The 19,728-nt window shown below is 44.0% G+C and overlaps 1 protein-coding gene across 2 annotated transcripts in view; it reads right to left on the bottom strand.

Annotated features, from left to right (window-relative positions):
• ZFAT (zinc finger and AT-hook domain containing) overlaps positions 1 to 19,728 on the bottom strand; it is a 122,202-nt gene extending 102,474 nt beyond the window's left edge. For both annotated transcript variants that reach the window (XM_087706661.1, XM_087706662.1), the window contains exons 1-2: positions 17,617 to 19,728; positions 5,675 to 5,845 (exon numbers count right to left, since the gene is read on the bottom strand). In XM_087706661.1, the coding sequence (XP_087562787.1) occupies positions 5,675 to 5,845; positions 17,617 to 17,635 (190 nt within the window). In that variant the 5' untranslated portion in view covers positions 17,636 to 19,728. The remainder of the gene's footprint in view (positions 1 to 5,674; positions 5,846 to 17,616) is intronic.

Here is a 19,728-nt window from a genome sequence, read left to right as displayed (position 1 = left end):
AGCCAATAAAGCCCAAAAATAGAAGTTAAGGAGAATTAACATTATATATATGGGAGGAAGCAGACTGCTTCCTTTCTCTGTCTATCGGCTCGCCACAAGAGACCATCCAGACAGAAACCCAAATATTTGGGCATACCAGGGGTTGTAACACTAAATACATACCTACTTCCCTGGCTCAGCTGATAAAGGAGGAGAACCTTGTGGCTTAGTGGTTAACACAACTGCTTAATATGTAATACAGCACAGGTTCAAATCCCAGTAAGGGTATGGCTAGCTGATGAGAGCTAAATAGCTTGAAATAGATCTATATTAGTCTCCCTTTATTTATTTATCAGCACAAATATATATATGCACTCAGGAGAGTTTAAACACATTACAGGTAATCACCCAAAATATCAGATAGATAAGTAAAATAAGAGGGTTAAAAATGGTGAAACTCAAATGAAATATATTAGAAGGGGAAATAACATAAGGAGAATTGTACCGATTTGAAACTGCTATAAGGAGGAACACAAAGTTCCAATGTGTTGTGTAAATATACACAACACATGTGTTTGTGTCTAAGTCTTGTTTTTGTGTATTTTGTATGTTTGAAAATAAATAAAAAATAAATTAAAAAGATGCACCACCACCCCCCCCCCCCAAAAAAAAAGTGAGTGGAAATGTCTGTGCGTCTTATAGAGCGAATGTTGCCGGCTTAGCAACAAAAATGTTGGGCTGAATTGTGTTCGTAAGTTGAGGACTACCTCTACAGAGGCAGCATTCAGCACAAGAGTTTAGTGTACATGGGAGAATATATGAAGAAAGTTGAAATGGAAGTTAAAATCCACTTTCGTAGCCTTGCTTGGCTCAGCCAGGATGTTCACAGTAAAAGAAATTTCCAACTGATTTGTGCAAAGAAAAGCACAGGGAGTTTGATAATATATTAATTAGACCCCCAACAGCTAATCTTTAGAACATATCAATGGGCAGACAGATTTATTGCATCAATTTCTGCCACAATGGGGCACAGTGTTAATTAGCAAAAGCTGGTGGTTCAGCTGCCATGCAAGCCTTAAGAAACAGTGCTTGTATTTCTCAGTGGTGATCAACTTTAACTTTTCAGTTAGATTTAGCCTAATTGTATGCATTGTGTGAATTCAGCAATGCTGTAATCTCCACTGTGTGGAAGACGTAACCCAATTGCCACTTTTGATCCACATCCTGTCTCAGTTTAATAATGTATGTCTGAAGAAGTGTTATGATATTATAATATTTATTAATAAACGAGTTACCGTATTTTTTGGAATATAAGACGCTCCCCCCCCCCCAAAAAAAAGAGCATGGAAATATTGGTGTGTCTTTTACACGGAATACAGCCATTTTTGGCCTCCCAAAGTCCTGCCCCTGCATCCCATTTTGTGAAAAATGGACAAAAAATGGACATTCTGCTGAAGCCTGCAGAATGCTGCTAGGGGCTGAGGGAAGGCAAAAACTTTTTCCCCTTACTTACCTCTTCGAAATCTTGGTGCGTCTTATACACCGGTGCGTCTTATAGTCCAAAAAAAACGGTAGCAATAATGGCAAATAAAATTAGCTTTTCCGGGTTCTGGGAAGTCGGAGGGGGGGGGAAGGAGGGGGAAGGAGGAGGGGGGTTGGGAGGGAGGGTGGAGGGAGGGAGGGGTATACATTAGGCTAGACAATAGCAATAGCAATAGCAGCAATAGCAGTAGACTTATATACCGCTTCATAGGCCTTTCAGGCCTCTCTAAGCGGTTTACAGAGAGTCAGCATATTGCCCCCAACAATCTGGGTCCTCATTTTACCCACCTCGGAAGGATGGAAGGCTGAGTCAACCCTGAGCCGGTGAGATTTGAACCGCTGACCTGCTGATCTAGCAGTAGCCTGCAGTGCTGCATTTAACCACTGCGCCACCTTGCGCCACCTTGACAAGAATTTGGTGGTAAACTAGAACTATTTTGACACACACAAAAATTGTACTCCGATGTCTCACTGATTGAGGAATGATGAAATGTTTGTTTTAAAAGAAAATAAAACTTTTGAAATGATAAAAAAGAAAAAGAAAAAGAAAAGAAAAGAAATGTAGATTCCTGCACTGCTTAGAGCGGTTGGACTAGAAGACCTTCAAGGTCCCTTGCTGTATGATTCTAGTGTATGATTCTATGCCGGTCTATAAAACTTACAAGATATATATACTAAACGCCTGGCCACCTGCTCTTCCAATAATAGAGATGCTTGATTTACAGCATCGGTTGTCTCTCTCCCTATAGTTGAGCCGCAGAAGGCTTTGCTTATAAGTTGTGCAGCTTTTATGTCTGTTTTTCTCTTTTGTCCTTCCTTTCGACCCAGCTGTAATAATATTAAAAACCGGACATCAGAAAAGGACTTAGCAAGTGCCATCCAGCCTCCGATTATTTTAGCGCCAGGGACAATACCATTCTTAGAAATGAAAGGAAAACAATATTTGTCATCCTATTCAGCTAGGAAAAACAGTCACCGGCTAAGCCACTCAACCTTTGTGCTGGATGTATTATTATTTTTTGGCTAATACGTCAGCGTTAATTTTCCATTATAAATTATGAATGGTCCCCAGTCCTGCCTTTTCAGAAAATGAGGGCTATTATCTAAAATGAATCACAAGAATTATTCTTATTATTATTATTTTGACAAACGCCAAGCTAAACATTCAAGCCAATTGACTTGCCAAATGACATCTGCCTCTTATCTGATACAGTGGCTGCTTTCCAAGGGAAATTTCCCCTAATGGCTCTCTAAGAGCTAGCTAACTGTGGAGCACCAAAATAGAGGTTTTAAAAGCAAAGCAGAGGTCTCAGAGCCCTGGGTACTTGAGAGACCGCCTGCTGCCAATCACCTCCACTAGACCGATCAGATCCCACAGGTTAGGCCTCCTCCGAATTCCATCCGCCGGCCAGTGCCGACTGGCGACTACCCGGAGGAGAGCCTTCTCTGTGGCTGCTCCGACCCTCTGGAACGAACTCCCCGTGGAGATTCGAACCCTCACCACCCTCCAGGCCTTCCGCAAAGCTGTTAAAACCTGGCTGTTCCGACAGGCCTGGGGCTAAAGAGCTGCTGCCCCCGTCTCGAATGGTATGACTGTTGTGTGTTTTTAAATTATGTATTATTATGTTTCGGTTTTCTATTTTTTGTCTGTACCCCCCCTTCCCTGATTTGAATTGTGAGCCGCCCTGAGCCCCCTTCGGGGGAAAAGGGCAGCATATAAATATAATAAAAATAAATAAAAATAAATAAATAAATGCTTATCTTTAAAACCAATAGGCAGCAACCAATCCTTCCTGGAACACGTTTGTAGTCTCGGGGGTGATAACCAGCATTACAAAGAGAAGCTCCATATTGCTCTGTTCTCATGACGGAGGTCCACCCCATGGCATGTTGCTTTGCATGAGGCAGCTACCGCATTGGGGGGCGGGCATTGGTTCTACTGTCATGGGGTTCTGACCGAGGCTTCCCGAGAGCATACAGCAAACTCTTTGTCCCGACAAAACCCCCTTTTATTAATTTACTGTGAATTCTGCTCATTCACATCCAGCAAAGTCTTTTGAGGGAGGATTTACGGTCACAGACCTTATCTGGCTGGGAGAGCTGAAAGGGCGATATCTGCAGAACCTGGCAAGGGGTCTCGGAGAGTCATGAACCAATTAAGCGAACTAATGGTCTCCTGCAAGCTCCACTCCCCTTTCACTTCCTCTGGGGGGCCAATCATCGTCCACCTGTGGCCTTCCTCCTAAGTCGACCCCTGTTATTTAGCTGTTCCCTTCGTCTGGCAACTCTGTGCATGCGCACACTGGGAACAGGCTCCAGCTGTTGGACTGCCTCACTGATGTCTGACTCTGAAGGCAGCTGAAAACTGGTATACGGGTGATATCTGCAAAACTTGGCAAGGAGTGTTGGAGATTCAAGAACCAATGAAGGGAACTAATTGTCTCCTGCAAACTCCACTCCCCTTTCATTCCTCTTTTATTTCTTCTGGGAGGGGCCATTCACCATCCAGCTTACTCCCAAGTCGATCCTTGTTCTTTAGCTTTGCCTGGCAACTCTGCATATGCGCACACTGGGAACAGGCTCCAGCTGTTCCTACGCCTCACTGACTCTGAAGACAGCTGATAACTGGCATACGGCTCTGCCCCCCTCTCTGCCTCTGACACAGAGCCCTCATCAGAGCCTTCCCCAGACTCCAGGAACGGCCCATGTTCCTCCCCAACCTCCTCACTGTCCGAATCTGCTGCCAGCTCCACTGACCACTAGCAGACCACAACACATGGCTTGTATATAAGAGAAGCGATGACATTCGAAGGCTACGTTTCTATAAGAAGATATAAAATCTTCTATAAGAAGATTTAGGCATGAAAGCCAACCCTGGAGACTGTGAGTTCTAGTCCTTCCTTAGGCATGAAAGCCACCCCAGGAGACTGTGAGTTCTAGTCCTTCCTTAGGCGTGGAATTTACCCCAGGGGACTGTAAGTTTTAATCCTTCTTTAGACACGAAAGCCACCCCAGAAGACTGTGAGTTCTAATCCTGCCTCAGGTATGAGAGCCGGCTAGGTGACTTTGAATCAATCACCAGGTGCACCGAGTTGTAGTCCAACCTTAGGCCAGAAATCCAGCTGGGTGACTGGGCCAGTCACTCTTTCTCAGCCCAACTACCTCACAGAGTTATGTAGAAGAAATAGGAGGAAGAAGGAATATTAGGCAAGTTTGCTGCCTTTAATCTATATATTAAAAACATGGCTGTGTGTGTGTGTATTTTCCAGCACAACACTGGAACGCCTTGAGCAATTTCAACCAAACTTGGTACACAGATGACTTACTCTCTGGAAAAAAAATACTGTGGGGGTAAGACACCCCTAACACCCCTCAGGGTGTGTTCTGATAAGATACAGCCTGTTATGCCTTAAAATGGCTTCTACTGTACAGGGCAGTGGAGTTGCCATGGTAACAGCTTCACGGTACTCCACAAGGGGGCTCCCTCTGGTAAGGGGGAAAATCCAACATTAGAAATTACACTTCTGAGGGCACAGGGAAAACATTTTTAACTAATGTAATTGTAGCTGAAATCAGAGATACGGGAGAAGTTGCTTCTTCAGGAATTGCGGCGATGTTCATGGTGGGAGGGAGGACAGCCTACTCCGCACTTACGTTGCCACTTGACATCACCATTCCTCTCTAATACAGGATTGCGATAAATAAATACCCGGGAAATGCTGGGTTAACAGCTAGTTATTTCTAAAAGTAATAAAGGCAGGAAATAAATCAATTACTAAACCATCAACACTCAGCTTTGTTACTTCTACCCTGGCGCACAGCTGAATTTATAAGGATAGTTAAATTCACGCGCCTACGGGGCTCTCTCCTTAAAGGACAGGGATGGTAAACATGTGGCGCTGTAGACATTAAACCGTACTTATAATTCATGACAGGAAAAAAAAATATTCTGGCAAGCTCAGGAGGTCCTCAAAGCCTTCCTCGCCTTACGCGGAGAGCATTTAATCAGAATTTAGTTGGAATTTCATGAATTACGCAGAGACCCGCTGCCGTTAAAAATTAAGAAGAAGATTGGGTTGTTTTAAGACTGAAGCAATTTAGGACCACTAGCGTGACAAGGGGTTCACATCTCTGTCTGACTTTCGGCTGGTACCTTCTCCGTTTTTATTCAGACTGGCGGGCGCCGTGAGTGGCCGGAGCAGAATAATGATTTCCTCCACCTTGGTCCCATCTTCGGTGTGCTTCTCGGAGGCGTGAGACAGCAATTCGGACTGGTTGGGGGAAAACAGATTACACAGCTTGCACATGAAGATGGATCTGTTCCCTGGAAAACAAAAAAAATAAAATAAAGTTGGTTATTATTATTGAATTGGGACTCTTGGGGAATCTATAAAGTTATACAGGTAGTCCTTGGTAAGAGTGGTGCGGTGGCCTAGAGGTGGCGCTCTCGCCTCACAATCAGGAGGCTGTGAGTTCGATCCTGGGTAGAGGCAAATACTGTATTTCTCTCTCTGGGCACAATGGAAATATATCTGCTGAACAAATCTCCGCATTTGCAACAGGAAGGGCATCCGGCATTTAAAACGCTCTGCTAACTCCATTCGGTTGCCCAGACTCCATCCCGCGAGGGATTATGGGGTCGTTAAATGATGAATTTTGGTTGCAAAGTCGGACTCAATTGCACAATGAGTTTTACAACGGTCATTAAGCAAGTCACTGCGGTCATGAAGCAAATCCTATGGTCATAAATCCAAATCCAGCTAACCAAAGAGGCGATTTTTGCCAGAAAATGCCCCCCCCACCCCAAAGTCACAAAATGTAAAAACAGGAGTTACAAGGACATTACAACCAGTCATAAGTGTGAGCTGGTTGCCAAGCAACTATGGAAGGTGAAACAGCAATCCTAACTTTGAGAATGGACCGAGAGTCACTTTTTTGGAGTATGCTGCAACTTCAAATAGCAAAAAGCACTTAAGACTTATGTAACACTTCACATTGCTTTACCGCCCTCTCTAAGCAGTTTGCAATGTCAGCATATTTACCTCCAACAATCTGGCTCCTCATTTTACCAACCTCAGAAGGATGGAAAGCTGAGTCGACCTTGAGCCTGGTGAAAATCGAACTGTTGGCAGTGGGGCAGAGTCAGCCTGCAATACTGCATTCCAACCACTGTGCCACCAGGGTTCCAAATGGTCATTAAGGGAAGAAGAGAGGAGAGACGGGGTAAGGTAGGAGGAGAGGGGAGGAGAGGAGAGGAAGGGGCCTTGGAGGTCTTCTAGTCCAGCCCCCTGCTTCAGCAGGAAACCCTCTACCATTTCAGACAAATGGCTATCGAATCTCTTCTTCAGTCTATTTCGTACCCTGCCATTAAATTCCAAAAAAAGAAGAAAAGCCGAAGTGCTTTACAGATTTGCTGCAAGGATGAATGGTAACTAAAAAGTGAAATCTTGCCACACACTGCATAAATAATTATTGCTGCTACTAATAATAAAGTTGCTGCCGATCTCTGTAGCATCTGAATAAATATGTGAACTATAAAGGATAAATCAGCTGATAATTAGGCTGGGAACCTACAGGACAATAACTGAAGGAGCCAATTAAAGGTAAAGAATCAAATAAGCAGTATTCCAAATTAAGCATGAATGGAATTGATGAGGGGGCTGCGGGTAATTAATTAGGAGGGAAGTCAACAGAGCAATTAACGAGACAAAGAATTAAATATGCAGAGGATCCAAGAAGCTGTTAATCAATTAAGTATGCAGATATGCTAAGGAGACATAGAACTGGTTGAAATATTTCGGCTGGCTGTATGGGATCTTCTTGTAACCTACAAACCTAAAGCCTTATTTATCATTCCAGACAACTTCCTTATGACATGAAAGCCTTTGCAAAATAAATCTAATTATCTGCTATCACTATCTCTGTATTATTGTAGCATTTTCTCTACCCAGAGCTACAACCTGTGGCGAATTTGTGAGAGAAGAAACGTCAACGGACGGAGTGTGACTCGCTTCGATGTAAAGATGGACACAGCTGCCCTCTTCATTTCGTACAGAGTAACGGGATAACAAAGCTGGAAGGGACCTTGGAGGTCTTCTAGTCCAACCCCCTGTTCAAGCAAGGTGGCGCAGTGGTTAAATGCAGCACTGCAGGCTGACTGCTAGATCAGCAGTTCAGCGGTTCAAATCTCACCGGCTCAGGGTTGACTCAGCCTTCCATCCTTCCGAGGTGGGTAAAATGAGGACCCGGATTGTTGTTGGGGGCAATATGCTGACTCTGTAAACCGCTTAGAGAGGCCTGAAAGGCCTATGAAGCGGTATATAAGTCTACTGTTATTATTATTGCAATGGTGGAGACCCTACGCCATTCCAGACAAATGCCAGTCCAGTTTCTTTCTGAAAACCTCCAGTGATGGAGCACTCACAACTTCTGAAGCCAAGCTGTTCCACTGGTTAATTGATCTCACTGTTAGGAAGTTTCTCCTTAGTTCCAAGTTACTTCTCTCCTTGATTAGTTTCCATCCACTGTTTCTTGCCCCAATCCTCCCTTTAAGGACAGTTATTTTTTTCAGCCTTGTCTCCATCAAAACCAAGTGAACGATGCACGTATCCTGTCTGGCAAGTGTCTCTTTTTCACTTGACTAATCATATAGTAAGTACCCTTCAATCCCCAATGCTGCCTGCTCCATGCAACATTCCCTGATTCAGGAAAGATACTGATTATGCTTACTTTTCTTTAATACATTGGTACAAGATTTATTTTGGTATGTATGAAGACCAAAATTAAGTAGATTACTCCCAGCTTAGACAGGGAGTTCTTTGCATTTTTTCCCTTCCATTCAATCAATTCCAATTTCCAGAGCCCACTTAGATAAACTCTCTGCTGTTTTCTATGCAAGGGGTTTTCTGTTCAGTTTACCGTTGATTTCTTCCCAGGGTTAAGAGAAAATGATTAGCTCAAGATCACCCAGCTGGTTTTGTGCCCAAGGCTCAGCTAGAACTCCCAGTTTCTACACTAACCACTATACCATTCTTTATTGCTGCAGCTATTGCTAGAATTCACACAATGCTTCCCAAGAATCATCTTTTTTTTTTTTTAAAGGCACCTACCCTGAAATTTCTGGAATATTGTAAACTTATTTTGAGCATAATTCCTTACGGTTTTATCTTAACAGCCTGAAAAAAGAGTTAAAACAGCTTAACTGGTTAAATACTATCTTCATTTTTAAGTTAAATCTTGAGTATGTCTTTTTGAAGTAGCTCTCTTCGGAATGTTAACAGCGGCCTCTAGTGGCCACTGCATTAGAAAACTCAACTGCAACGAAAACTTTAAAAAAGAACAAACTGGAAATGCTAAACTAAAACAGTGGTTTTCAACCTTGGCATGAGAGTGAAGGAGCAACAGTGAGAACTGGGCACGGAACCACTGATTGGTTCAAAATTGGGAAAGAAGTCCGGCAAGGCTATATACTGTTGTCCTGCCTATTTAACTTATATGCAGAGCACATCATGAGAAAGGAGATGATACCACTCTAATGGCAGAAAGTGAAGAGGAACCAAAGAGCCTCTTGACGCGAATGAAGGAGGAGAATGCAAAAGTTGGCATGAAACTCAACATTAAGAAAACTAAGATCATGACGTACAGCCTTCTCAATTCCTGGCAAATATATGGGGAAGAAATGGAGGTAGTGACAGATTTTATTTTCCTGGGCTCCAAGATCACCGCAGATGGGGACTGCAGCCAAGAAATTAAAAGACGCTTGCTCCTGGGGAGGAAAGCTATGGCAAATCTAGACAGCATACGAAAAAGCAGAGACATCCCCCTGCCAACAAAAGTGAGTATAGTCAAGGCTGTGGTTTTCCCATTTGCAATGGATGGCTGTGAAAGTTGGACCATAAGAAAGGCTGAGCGCCAAAGAATGGAGGCCTGTGAAATATGGTGCTGGAGAAGACTCCTGCGAGTCTCTTGGACTGCAAGGCGTTCAAATTAATCAGTCCTAGAGGAGATCAACCCTGGCTGCTGTTTAGAAGGCCAGATCCTGAAGAGGAAACTCAAAGACTTTGGCCACCTAATGAGAAGGAAGAACCTAATACTGGGAAAGATTGAGGGCAAAAGGAGAATGGGATGACAAGAGAATAAGGTGGCTGGATGGAGTCACCAAAGCAGTCAGTATGTGCTTAAATGGACCCCAGAAGAAGGCCTGGAGGAATGTTGCCCATGGAGTCGCGATGGGTTAGACACAACTTCGCAACTAACAACAACTGTTAACTTTTAAGAGGTCTGGATTTCAACTCCCAGAATTCTCATGCTGCCTGGGAAATTCTGAGAGTTGAAGTCCAGATCGCTTGGAATTACAAAGGTGGAGAAACACTGACGTAGATTAGGTGGTGAAAATGAAAGAAAAGCGGGGGAAAGGATAAAAAAAATATCAGAAGCATGGAAAAGCGTCTTAAAGTAACTTTACTGATTCTAGGAATTATGAGAGAGGAAGAAAGCAAGGGATGCACACTCAAAGCAGGCATTTTTTGCTTCTATCCAAATCACATTTAGGCGACCAGCTTCCTTAAGCTGTCAGAGCAGAGAGGTTAAAGTTCTGTATGTCATGACCCAAATCTCTCCATTTTTAGCCAATGTATAGTCTGCGTGGCATTTCCAGGTATGTTCCTCAACAGGAGGTGCCAAGTGATATGTTGGGATCATGGGATCGACAGGTAATGAGTTCCAAGAGGACAAACCAGTCAAATGAAGCTCAGTGTAATTTAGTTGACTGTAGAATAAAAAAGATGTAAGGATCCTTGGAGGTCTTCTAGTCCAACCCCCTGCCTAGACAAGAACAAATGGCTATCCAACATCTTCTTAAAGACTTCCAGTGTTGGAGCATTCACAACTTCTGGACGCAACTTCTGTTCCACTAATTAATTGTTCTAACTGTCAGGAAATTTCTCCTCAGTTCTAAATTGCTTCTCTCCTTGATTAGTTTCCACCCATTGCTTCTTGTTCTGCCCTCAGGTGCCTTGGAGAATAATTTGACTCGCTCTTCTTTGTGGCAACCCCTGAGATATCGGAACAATGCTATCATGTCTCCCCTAGTTCTTCTTTTCATTAAACTAGACATACCCAGTTCCTGCAACCGTTCTTCATATGTTTTAGCCTCCAGTCCCCTAATATATTGCTATGTTGGTTAAATTAATACTCCACCTTTGCTTCAGAACCATAGAGCCGAGGTGGCGCAGTGGTTAAATGCAGCACTGCAGGCTACTTCAGCTGACTGCAGTTCTGCAGTTCGGCTGTTCAAATCTCACCGGCTCAAGGTTGACTCAGCCTTCCATCCTTCCGAGGTGGGTGAAATGAGGACCCAGACTGTGGGGGCGATATGCTGACTCTGTAAACCGCTTAGAGAGGGCTGAAAGCCCTATGAAGCGGTATATAAGTCTAACTGCTATTGCTATTGCTACTCTTCTCTTAGATGCCTGGGAGAGTGTTTGGTGAGTTTGCTTGATTTAATCTTATAAACCACCAAGAGTCACTTGTGTCAGACCTGGAAGCCATTCTTTTTACCTTTGGGACTTCAGGCTTGCCACATTTTCTACTGTGGGAAAATGGGAAGGGGGGTTATATGGAGTATGGGACATATATAGTCATAACAACATTCTTTCTCAGAAAGTCAAGGCCACCTTGCCCTGCAGCTGCCATGAGGTTACTGGGAGGTGTCTCCAATTTCAGATGCTGCCTGATTGGATCTGGTGATGGACATGTGGGTGCTGGGCAGGGGCTTGGAGTTCCCTTTGGGTGGGGAAAACCTGGAAACTTTCAGATTTGGGTTTTCCCAGATGTGCCAATAGGACGTCTCTAATAAAATGGAACTTTGAGGAACTTCAAGCCTTGGAGTCTTCTTTCATTGGGGGGGTGTTACTTGGAACCCTGAAAACTTGTATGAAATAGATGGGTAGATAAATAGATGTACGGACAAGACACATGCAGCAGATAAATAAAAGATAGAACAATGTGAGGGAATTTTTAAAAAGGCATATTAATTTCCAATTTCTATAATGTGTCAGAAGATCAGAATATCAGAGTTGGAAGGGGCCTTGGAGGTCTTCTAGTCCAATCTGGGATACAGGACAAGTCGCCACGGGACAAGAGGTGGCGCAGTGGTTAGAGTGCAGCACTGCAGGCCACTTCAGCTGACTGTTATCTGCAGTTCAGCGGTTCTAATCTCACCGGCTCAAGGTTGACTCAGCCTTCCATCCTTCCGAGGTGGGTGAAATGAGGACCCAGACTGTGGGGGCGATATGCTGACACTGTAAACCGCTTAGAGAGGGCTAAAAGCCCTATGAAGCGGTATATAAGTCGAACTGCTACTGCTATTGCTAAGAGTTATACATTTCGAAGAAATGGTGGAACGAAATCATTAAAGGAAGGATGCAAAAGAAGGAACAAAATGAAATGTGAATGACAAAAAGTAAAATATTTTTTTTATTATTTTAAATAACTACACTGAATTGTTAGCCATAAATATCATCTGGGTGACTATGGGCCAATCTCTGTCTCTCTCTGTCTCTGTCTCTCTCTCTGTCTCTCTCTTTCTCTCTCTAACTCTCTCTCTGTCTGTCTCTTTCTTTCTGTCTCTCTCTCTCTTTGCCTCTAACTCTGTCTGTCTGTCTCTCTCTTTCTTTCTGTCTCTCTCTCTGTCTCTGTCTCTTTCTGTCCCTCTCTAACACTCTCTCTGTGTCTCTCTCTCTTTCTGTCTCTCTCTCTTTCTGTCTCTCTGTCTGTCTGTCTCTCTCTCTCTCTCTTTCTGTCTCTCTCTGTCTCTGTCTCTCTGTCTGTCTGTCTGTCTCTCTCTCTCTTTCTGTCTCTCTCTGTCTCTCTGTCTGTCTCTCTCTCTCTTTCTGTCTCTCTCTGTCTCTGTCTCTCTGTCTGTCTGTCTCCCTCTCTTTCTGTCTCTGTCTGTCTCTCTCTCAGTCTCTGTCTGTCTGTCTCTCTCTTTCTGTCTTTCTCTCTGTCTGTTTCTCTCTCTGTCTGTCTCTCTCTCTCTTTCTGTCTCTCTCTGTCTCTCTCTCTTTCTGTCTCTCTCTCTCTCTGTCTCTCTCTGTCTTTCTCTCTCTCTCTCTGTCTCTCTCTCTCAGCTTCCAATAAGTCAAGTCAATGAGGAAACCAGCCATCACCCGATGTTGCGCTTAATGACTGCATATGATTCCTTAACAACCACAACCTGAATTGTCATTGTACACTGAAGATCGCATTTAACTTCGTTGTACCAGGTGCAATGACAATAAAGTAAACTAACTAAGCTAAACCCTGTCTCACTCTCTGTCCAGCATGCCTCCTTCAATACCCAAGAAAGGAAAACCTCAACTCCCTTTTAACAGAGATAAAGTACTTTTACTAGATGTGAAGTGGAAACAGCTAACGGGAAGCAAGATGAGAGCCAGACAGGCGGGAACATATACATATCAAACGTTTACCCAGCACCCTCCCCCCCCCAATCCCCCAACCCATTGTCCAATCTGCAACTCCCTAAGGTGTCATGTGGGGTGCATCTTCAAACAGCCTCATCACGTTGGTATGTGGAACGGTTGGCCTTGGCCAAGTCCAAACATCAGCCATCAGCATGCGGAGAAGGTGATGAGAACCAGACTCCTCCAGTACAATATAATTCCCTTCCCTAATATTATGCAACACCCCCCGCCCCCCGTTCCTATGGCAGCCGATAGCAAGCAAGCATAGCAAGCAAAACAGAGGCTGACACTCTCAGTCGAACTCTAACCCATCTCACAGAATTGTTGTTATGGGGAAAACGAAGTGACATAGAATTTTAGGCTCTATTATTAGCACTTTAAGAAAGGTGACACTAGTATTTTTAGCAAAGCTTAAGTCAGTAAACCAAGTTTCTCCTTTGATCCAAAGCTACTTCTTTTGATGTGCAAAAAAAAAGAAAAAAAGCCTTTTCAGGAACAATAGGGCTGTAGATTGATGTCCCTGGCTAAAGTCCAATGGTTAAGAAAGAAAGAAGGGAAAAGAAAAGATGCAAGGGTAGTCGAAGGGTGTCTTGCCTTTTCTCACACGTATCAAATGTATGTATGTACCCCTGTAGGAAGTTATCACCCAGCCCTCTCCCAGAAAAATGAAACATCCTAGGAAATATTGAAAAGGCAGAATATTTCTCTGGATGTGAAAAAGGAAGAAACATGTTTTAAAAGACAGAATAGCTGCCTGTAGCTTCCTGCCCATCCCCACTTTGTTAATGGGCCATTAAGAAGGCCAAGCCGGTCCACTTTACATAACAAAGACTTCTCCACTTCAGCTACAGGAAAGCATGATAATATTGGCCCCAACTGACCACATGACATCTGAGAACTCAACCAAACCTGGATCAAAACACAGCCTAGAGAGTAGCCCCGTGCATGGCCCCATGGGAGTCTGACAACCAATCAGAATACATTTCTTACACAGGAGCAGGAAACAGAGAAGTGGGACTGAACAGGTTATAAAAAGCCCTGCAAGGCCCTCCCTCAGCCCTTCTCTTCTTCTCCACCAACATTGAAGCGTGTGATCACCTTTTCTGTTCAGGTCTCAAGCCATGTGGTCCTGTCCACCAATAAACCATCTTTCCAAGCAGCCTCTATGTCTCCAGTGTCTTCTTCCCTACTTGGAGCCGAACCCAGAAGGACATTTCTTTCATCACCCCGATATAAAGACTTGAGCGTAGCCTTAATAAAATGATTTTTCCTTGGCCTGAAGCACTTTTGGTTTGGATTGTTGGGATGGGTGATGAGACAGAAAAAGTCACTCTGCAAAGGTTTTCTCTCACACATTCAGGGACCACCTATTTTCTCTTTAAAAGGCCAGATCCTGAAGATGAAACTCAAAGACTTTGGCCCCCTAATGAGAAGGAAGGACTCACTGGAGAAGAGCCTCATGCTTGGAACAATTGAGGGCGGCAGAAGAAGAAGAAGGGGACGACAGACAAGGAGGTGGCTGGATGGAGTCACTGAAACAGTACGCATGAGCTTAAATGGACTCCAAAGGATGGTAACCACTGCACCACCAGGCTCGTGGCACGACAAAACCGCGCTTGACTAAAGCGCGCCCGATTAAACCGCGTCACTGACATCATCAATAGGGCGACAACAGCGAGCTCGGAGAAAGAAGGGCGCTTTAAATAGCGCTTTGAAAGCAAGCCGATTCAAGTTAAGGTAAGGGTTAGGTTTAGGGTTAGGTTTAGGGTTAGGTTAAGGGTTAGGTTAAGGGTTAGGTTTAGGGTTAGGGTTAGGATTAGGGTTAGGTTAAGAGTTAGGTTTAGGGTTAGGTTTAGGATTGGGGGGTTAGGTTTAGGTGTTAATTTTAGTGTTTACAGCGTGCTTCTGTCTCCGCGCTGTTGTCGCCCTGTGATGACGTCAGCTACGCGGTTTCGTCGAGCGTGCTTTAGTCGAACGCAGTTTTGTGGTGGAACCCACCAGGCTCTTAGCAACATAAATACTGGACTCAATTGTGGCCGTAAGTTGAAGACTACCTACACATCTGCCTATCCCAGATCCTTGGGGGGGGGGGGAAGAAACTCAACAGCTGGGGGGGAAATCCCAAATCTCAACTAACAAATGCTCTGTCTTACACATTGGCAACAAAAAGCAGAACAACAAATACAAGCTGGGTGGATATGACCTCATAGACGAGCCTCCCTCTTTCAAGGACCTAGGAGTAGGGATCTAAGCCCCAGAGCTCCCTGTAACAGCATTGCCAAAAAGACATTAAAAGTTGTTAACCTAAGTTTGCAAAGCTTCTTCTCCGGTAACATTATATTGCTAACGTGGGCATACAAAACCTTTCCTAGACCAATTCTCGAATACAGCTCGTCTGCCTGGAATCCACACTGTGTATCGGACATTAATACGATTGAGCGGGTCCAGAGGTATTTTATGAGAAGAGTCCTCCACTCCTCTACTTGCAACAGAATCCCTTAGGACACCATGCTTGAACTTTTGGACAACCTAGAACTATGACGCCTAGGGTCTGACATAGTACACAAAATTGTCTGCTCACCACGTTCTGCCTGTCAACGACTACTTCAGCTTCAACCTCAATAATACGTGGACAAACAATCAATACAAATTCAAGGTAAACCGCTCCAAACTCGATTGCAGAAAATACGACTTCGGCAACAGAGTGGTCAACGCCTGGAATGCTCTACGTGACTCCCTTGTTACATCTTCTAACCTCCACAGCTTCAAACTTCCACTGTCTACTTGTGGACCTCACCCCATTCCTAAGAGATCCGTAAAGGGGGCGCGCATAAGTGCACCAGCGTGCCTACCGTCCCCATTTATTTGTACTCATTTCTTTTTTTTTAAAAAAAAAACTTTTTGTTTATACAAACTTCACATCTTTGCAACACCTTACACTTCTTTTACATATCTGTTGTGATTCTTTTATCTGTACAAATAACTATTTTATAACTATAACCATATATATATATCTGCCTAGTATGTTATATAGCCCAGGTTCAAATCCCAATAAGGGTATGGCTAGCTGATGAGAGCTAAATAGCTTGAAATAGATCTATACTAGTCTCCCTTTATTTATTTATCAGCACAAATACAACAAAATGTAACAAAAAGGCAACAGTAAAAATATTGGGTTTCTGCCTGGATGGTCTCTTGTGACGAGCCAAAGGACAGAGAGTGGAAGTGGTGATCTTCCTCCCATATTTGGGCATACCGGGGGTTGTAAAAGAAATCTAATAGATACCTTTCACCCTGGCTTCGCTGATAATGGATAAGAGCCTGTGGCCTAATGGCTAAGAAGTTTGCCTAGTATGTTATATAGCCCAGGTTCAAATCCCAGTAAGGGTATGGCTAGCTGATGAGAGCTAAATAGCTTGAAATAGATCTATACTAGTCTCCCTTTATTTATTTATCAGCACAAATACAACTATATATATATATATATGTATGTATGTATGTATGTATGTATGTATGTATGTATGTTGTATTTGTGCTGATAAATATGTGTGTGTGTGTGTGTGTGTGTGTGTGTGTGTGTGTGCATTTATATTATTTCATACATCTTTTTTCTTCATTCTATATATAAAACATTCTGTATAGTCTATGTATAACAACCTTTATATACGTTTGACTCATTTTGCATCCATTTCCTATTATTTATTTGCTACTGTCTATTTCGTATTTCTATCTTTTAATCAGTTTCCGGTTTTGAGATTGTTCATTAATTTGTTGATCTTGTAACTCTTTTCATGTGCTCATGTCCATGTCCATGCTTATACCTGCTATCACGCACATGTTTGACAAAATAAATAAATAAATAAATAAGTAAATAAATAAATAAAATAAACAAAATAAATAAATAAAATAAAATGAATGAATAAATAAACGAATAAATAAGGCAAATGTAATCTGAAGCCCTTGGCTGAGTTGTGTAATCAACCACGATAATGGATTAACTTAACTATCCTTGCAGGAGTCAAGTTTGAACTTTCCTAATGGGCATCAAGGAGGGAGGGAGGAAGGCTGAATCTTGCAAGTCCAGTGGAGCCAAGACTTCAAGCCCCAGCATGCCACGGGATGGACTTCAACTCCCGACAAGCCGCGCGCCACAAGGCCGGGGGGGGGGAGGAGCGAGGAATCCCGTTGGCGGGGGAAGGAGCTGAGCTCGTCGGCCATTAAATAAGGACAGCAGAGGAAGGGAGGCGGATTTAAATCTGTGTGTAGTCTGGCTTTGAGGGGTGGGGGGGCACGGGACGTCTGCAGGGCTAGACAGACTCCTGGGTATGGACTAAGGAGGCTGGGAATGATGGGCACGGGAGTCCCAGGGTTGTTTTTTTTTGGAGGGGGAAAAACGGGTTCTTTTTCTCCCAAAGAGGTCTGGGCAAGAGGCGCACTGAAGGGGGCGGGGTATAGATACTTCCGGTTCCCCTTCGACGCCAGCGTCTGATCTGCCTGCCACTCAGCTTACCCCGCACGGTCGACGGGGAACCGGAAGTGCGTGGCGGTCCACCAATCCTCACGCACGCCTCCTTTTCCCCTCGTTTCTGGCGCGGACGGAGCCCGACCGAGCCTCCCTTTCCCCCCCACTCACCGGCCGAAGGAGACTCCATGGCAGCGGAGCGGGAAGGGAAAAATATAGTCCGGGTGGTTTCCTTTTAGAACTGCGAGAAAGATTGAGGCACTTCCGTCCCTTCGGGAAAGCGCCGTCGGCTGATGCGCCTTGCCGGAGTCCCTCTGGAGGGGCGGGCAGCGCCCTTAAAAAAAGAAAGGAGGGGAGGGGGAAAGCCGTATAAATATTAATTGCGGCCTCTCTGGAATGGCGGCAGGAGAAGCTGCCCGACGGGGATTATGGCGAATCTGCGGAGCCCGACATGGCGGCGGCTTGCGCTTCCTCGAGTGACGTCAGAGCCCCGCGCGGTTGGGGGAGGAAGGGAGGATGAGGCCGTCCCCTTCGCTCCAGCTCCGTTGGGCGGAGCCAGGTCTCTCTCCCTTGATGCGCCTGCGTGATTAGGGCGCCTCCTAGTGGCTGCTGGGAAGTTTCAAAGCAGCCAGAGGGAATCCTAAAAGTGCTTTTTTTAAAGGGGGAAACTGGACTTTCTTGATTTTTTTTTCTTTTGAAGACGTTTCTCTTCTCATCCAAGAAACTTCTTCAGCTCTGACAGGATAGTAGTAGTAGTAGTATCCTATGACTGTCACTAAGTGTTGTATGTTGTGGATTCTTGATAAATATGTTTTTTATTCTTTTTTGTACACTGAGAGCATATGCACCAAAGACAAAATTCCTTGTTGTCCAATCACACTCGGCCAATAAAGAATTCTCTTCCATTCTGTAATGGGGGAATGGAAGGATTTACACACTTTCAGGGGCACTCCATCTCTCTGGATTGGGAATTGGAACTCCTCAAATCTCTGGACACTGAACGTGGCTCTTGCAAAACACATGTATGGGCATAGAAAGGGTGTAGATCAGTGGTGGGATTCCAAAATTTTCACTACCAGTCCTGTGGGCATGGTGTGGCTTGGTGGGCAGGGCAAGGGAAAGATACTGCAAAATCCCCATTCCCTTTCAAGGGCCGGTCAGAGGTGGTATTTACAGGTTCTCCGAACTACTCAAAATTTCTGCCACCAATGCTCCAGAACAGGTCAGAATACCACCTCTGGTGTAGATGCCACAACAGGTGGCAGCAATTATTTGACCATGTTTCCCCAAAAGTACCAAGGCAATGCTTGGATGGGGGACCACTGTGATAAAGAAGCAGAAAATCCCATAAATCAGTTAAGCCGCCTTCTTAAATGCCAAGAAAACTGCATGGAAAAGGCTCTGTAATTACCAGAATGACTGTTGGCTTACCTCCAATTGGAAAGTCCCCAGTCTATCTGAGCAGAACTGAAAAGCTCCCTGGGGGCAGATTTGAGTTTTTAAACTAATCTCAAGGAGACCAAGGGAGGCGTGGTCAAAAAAAAAATCTACTCAGTCCTAGGACAGATAGACTGTGTTTAACCCATGCTTGGACTCTCCAAGCAGCGCACAGGAGAAGCCAAATGCTCTGTGAATGGACTGTAGTTTTAATCAAAATAGCAACAGTGGATTTTCCCGTTTCTCTACTGTCAAAAATCCGCCCTGGTTCAACTGTTCAGCAAACTTTCAGGAGTTGGGCTGACTTGGGTAGCCGCAGCACACAGATTCATTTATTACATTTATATGCTGCTTGGGAATATTTTTAAAATTCTATTTTTATCTCTTGTGGTGTCCCAACTTTTTGGCTTGCCTGAGCCACACTAAATGAACAGAAATTGTTTGGGCTGCATATGAAATATAATGTATACAAATAACAAACTTCATTTAAAAAATATTTTTATTTCAGATTTTATTTTTATATCTTGTGGGGCTGCATCAGAAGCTAGGGCCACATGTCGCCCACAGGCTGCAGATTTGGATATGCCTGGTCTGTGATAACAAACTGAGGAACAAATATATTTCGGAACAGTTTTAGATATAAACAGGATACAAAAAGGTGAAATAAATGTAAGGACTCTAAACGGAGGTGAAAATGAGCAAGTTCAAATTACTGAGCTTTCTTGAGACACAAATAAGGAGCAATATGGAGACTGTACATCAACAACATAACCCAATTCTGAATAGCACTGTGACCTGGTTTTTGTCTGTGTGTGTTCCTTGATCCTCTAGAGCAGTGTTTCTCAA

Source organism: Thamnophis sirtalis, unplaced genomic scaffold, assembly GCF_051295495.1.
Source record: "Thamnophis sirtalis isolate CommonGarterSnake01/CBP01778 unplaced genomic scaffold, rThaSir2_p1.2 scaffold_2, whole genome shotgun sequence".
Classification (NCBI taxonomy): domain Eukaryota; kingdom Metazoa; phylum Chordata; class Lepidosauria; order Squamata; family Natricidae; genus Thamnophis; species Thamnophis sirtalis.
This window is presented reverse-complemented; position numbering and strand designations above follow the sequence as displayed.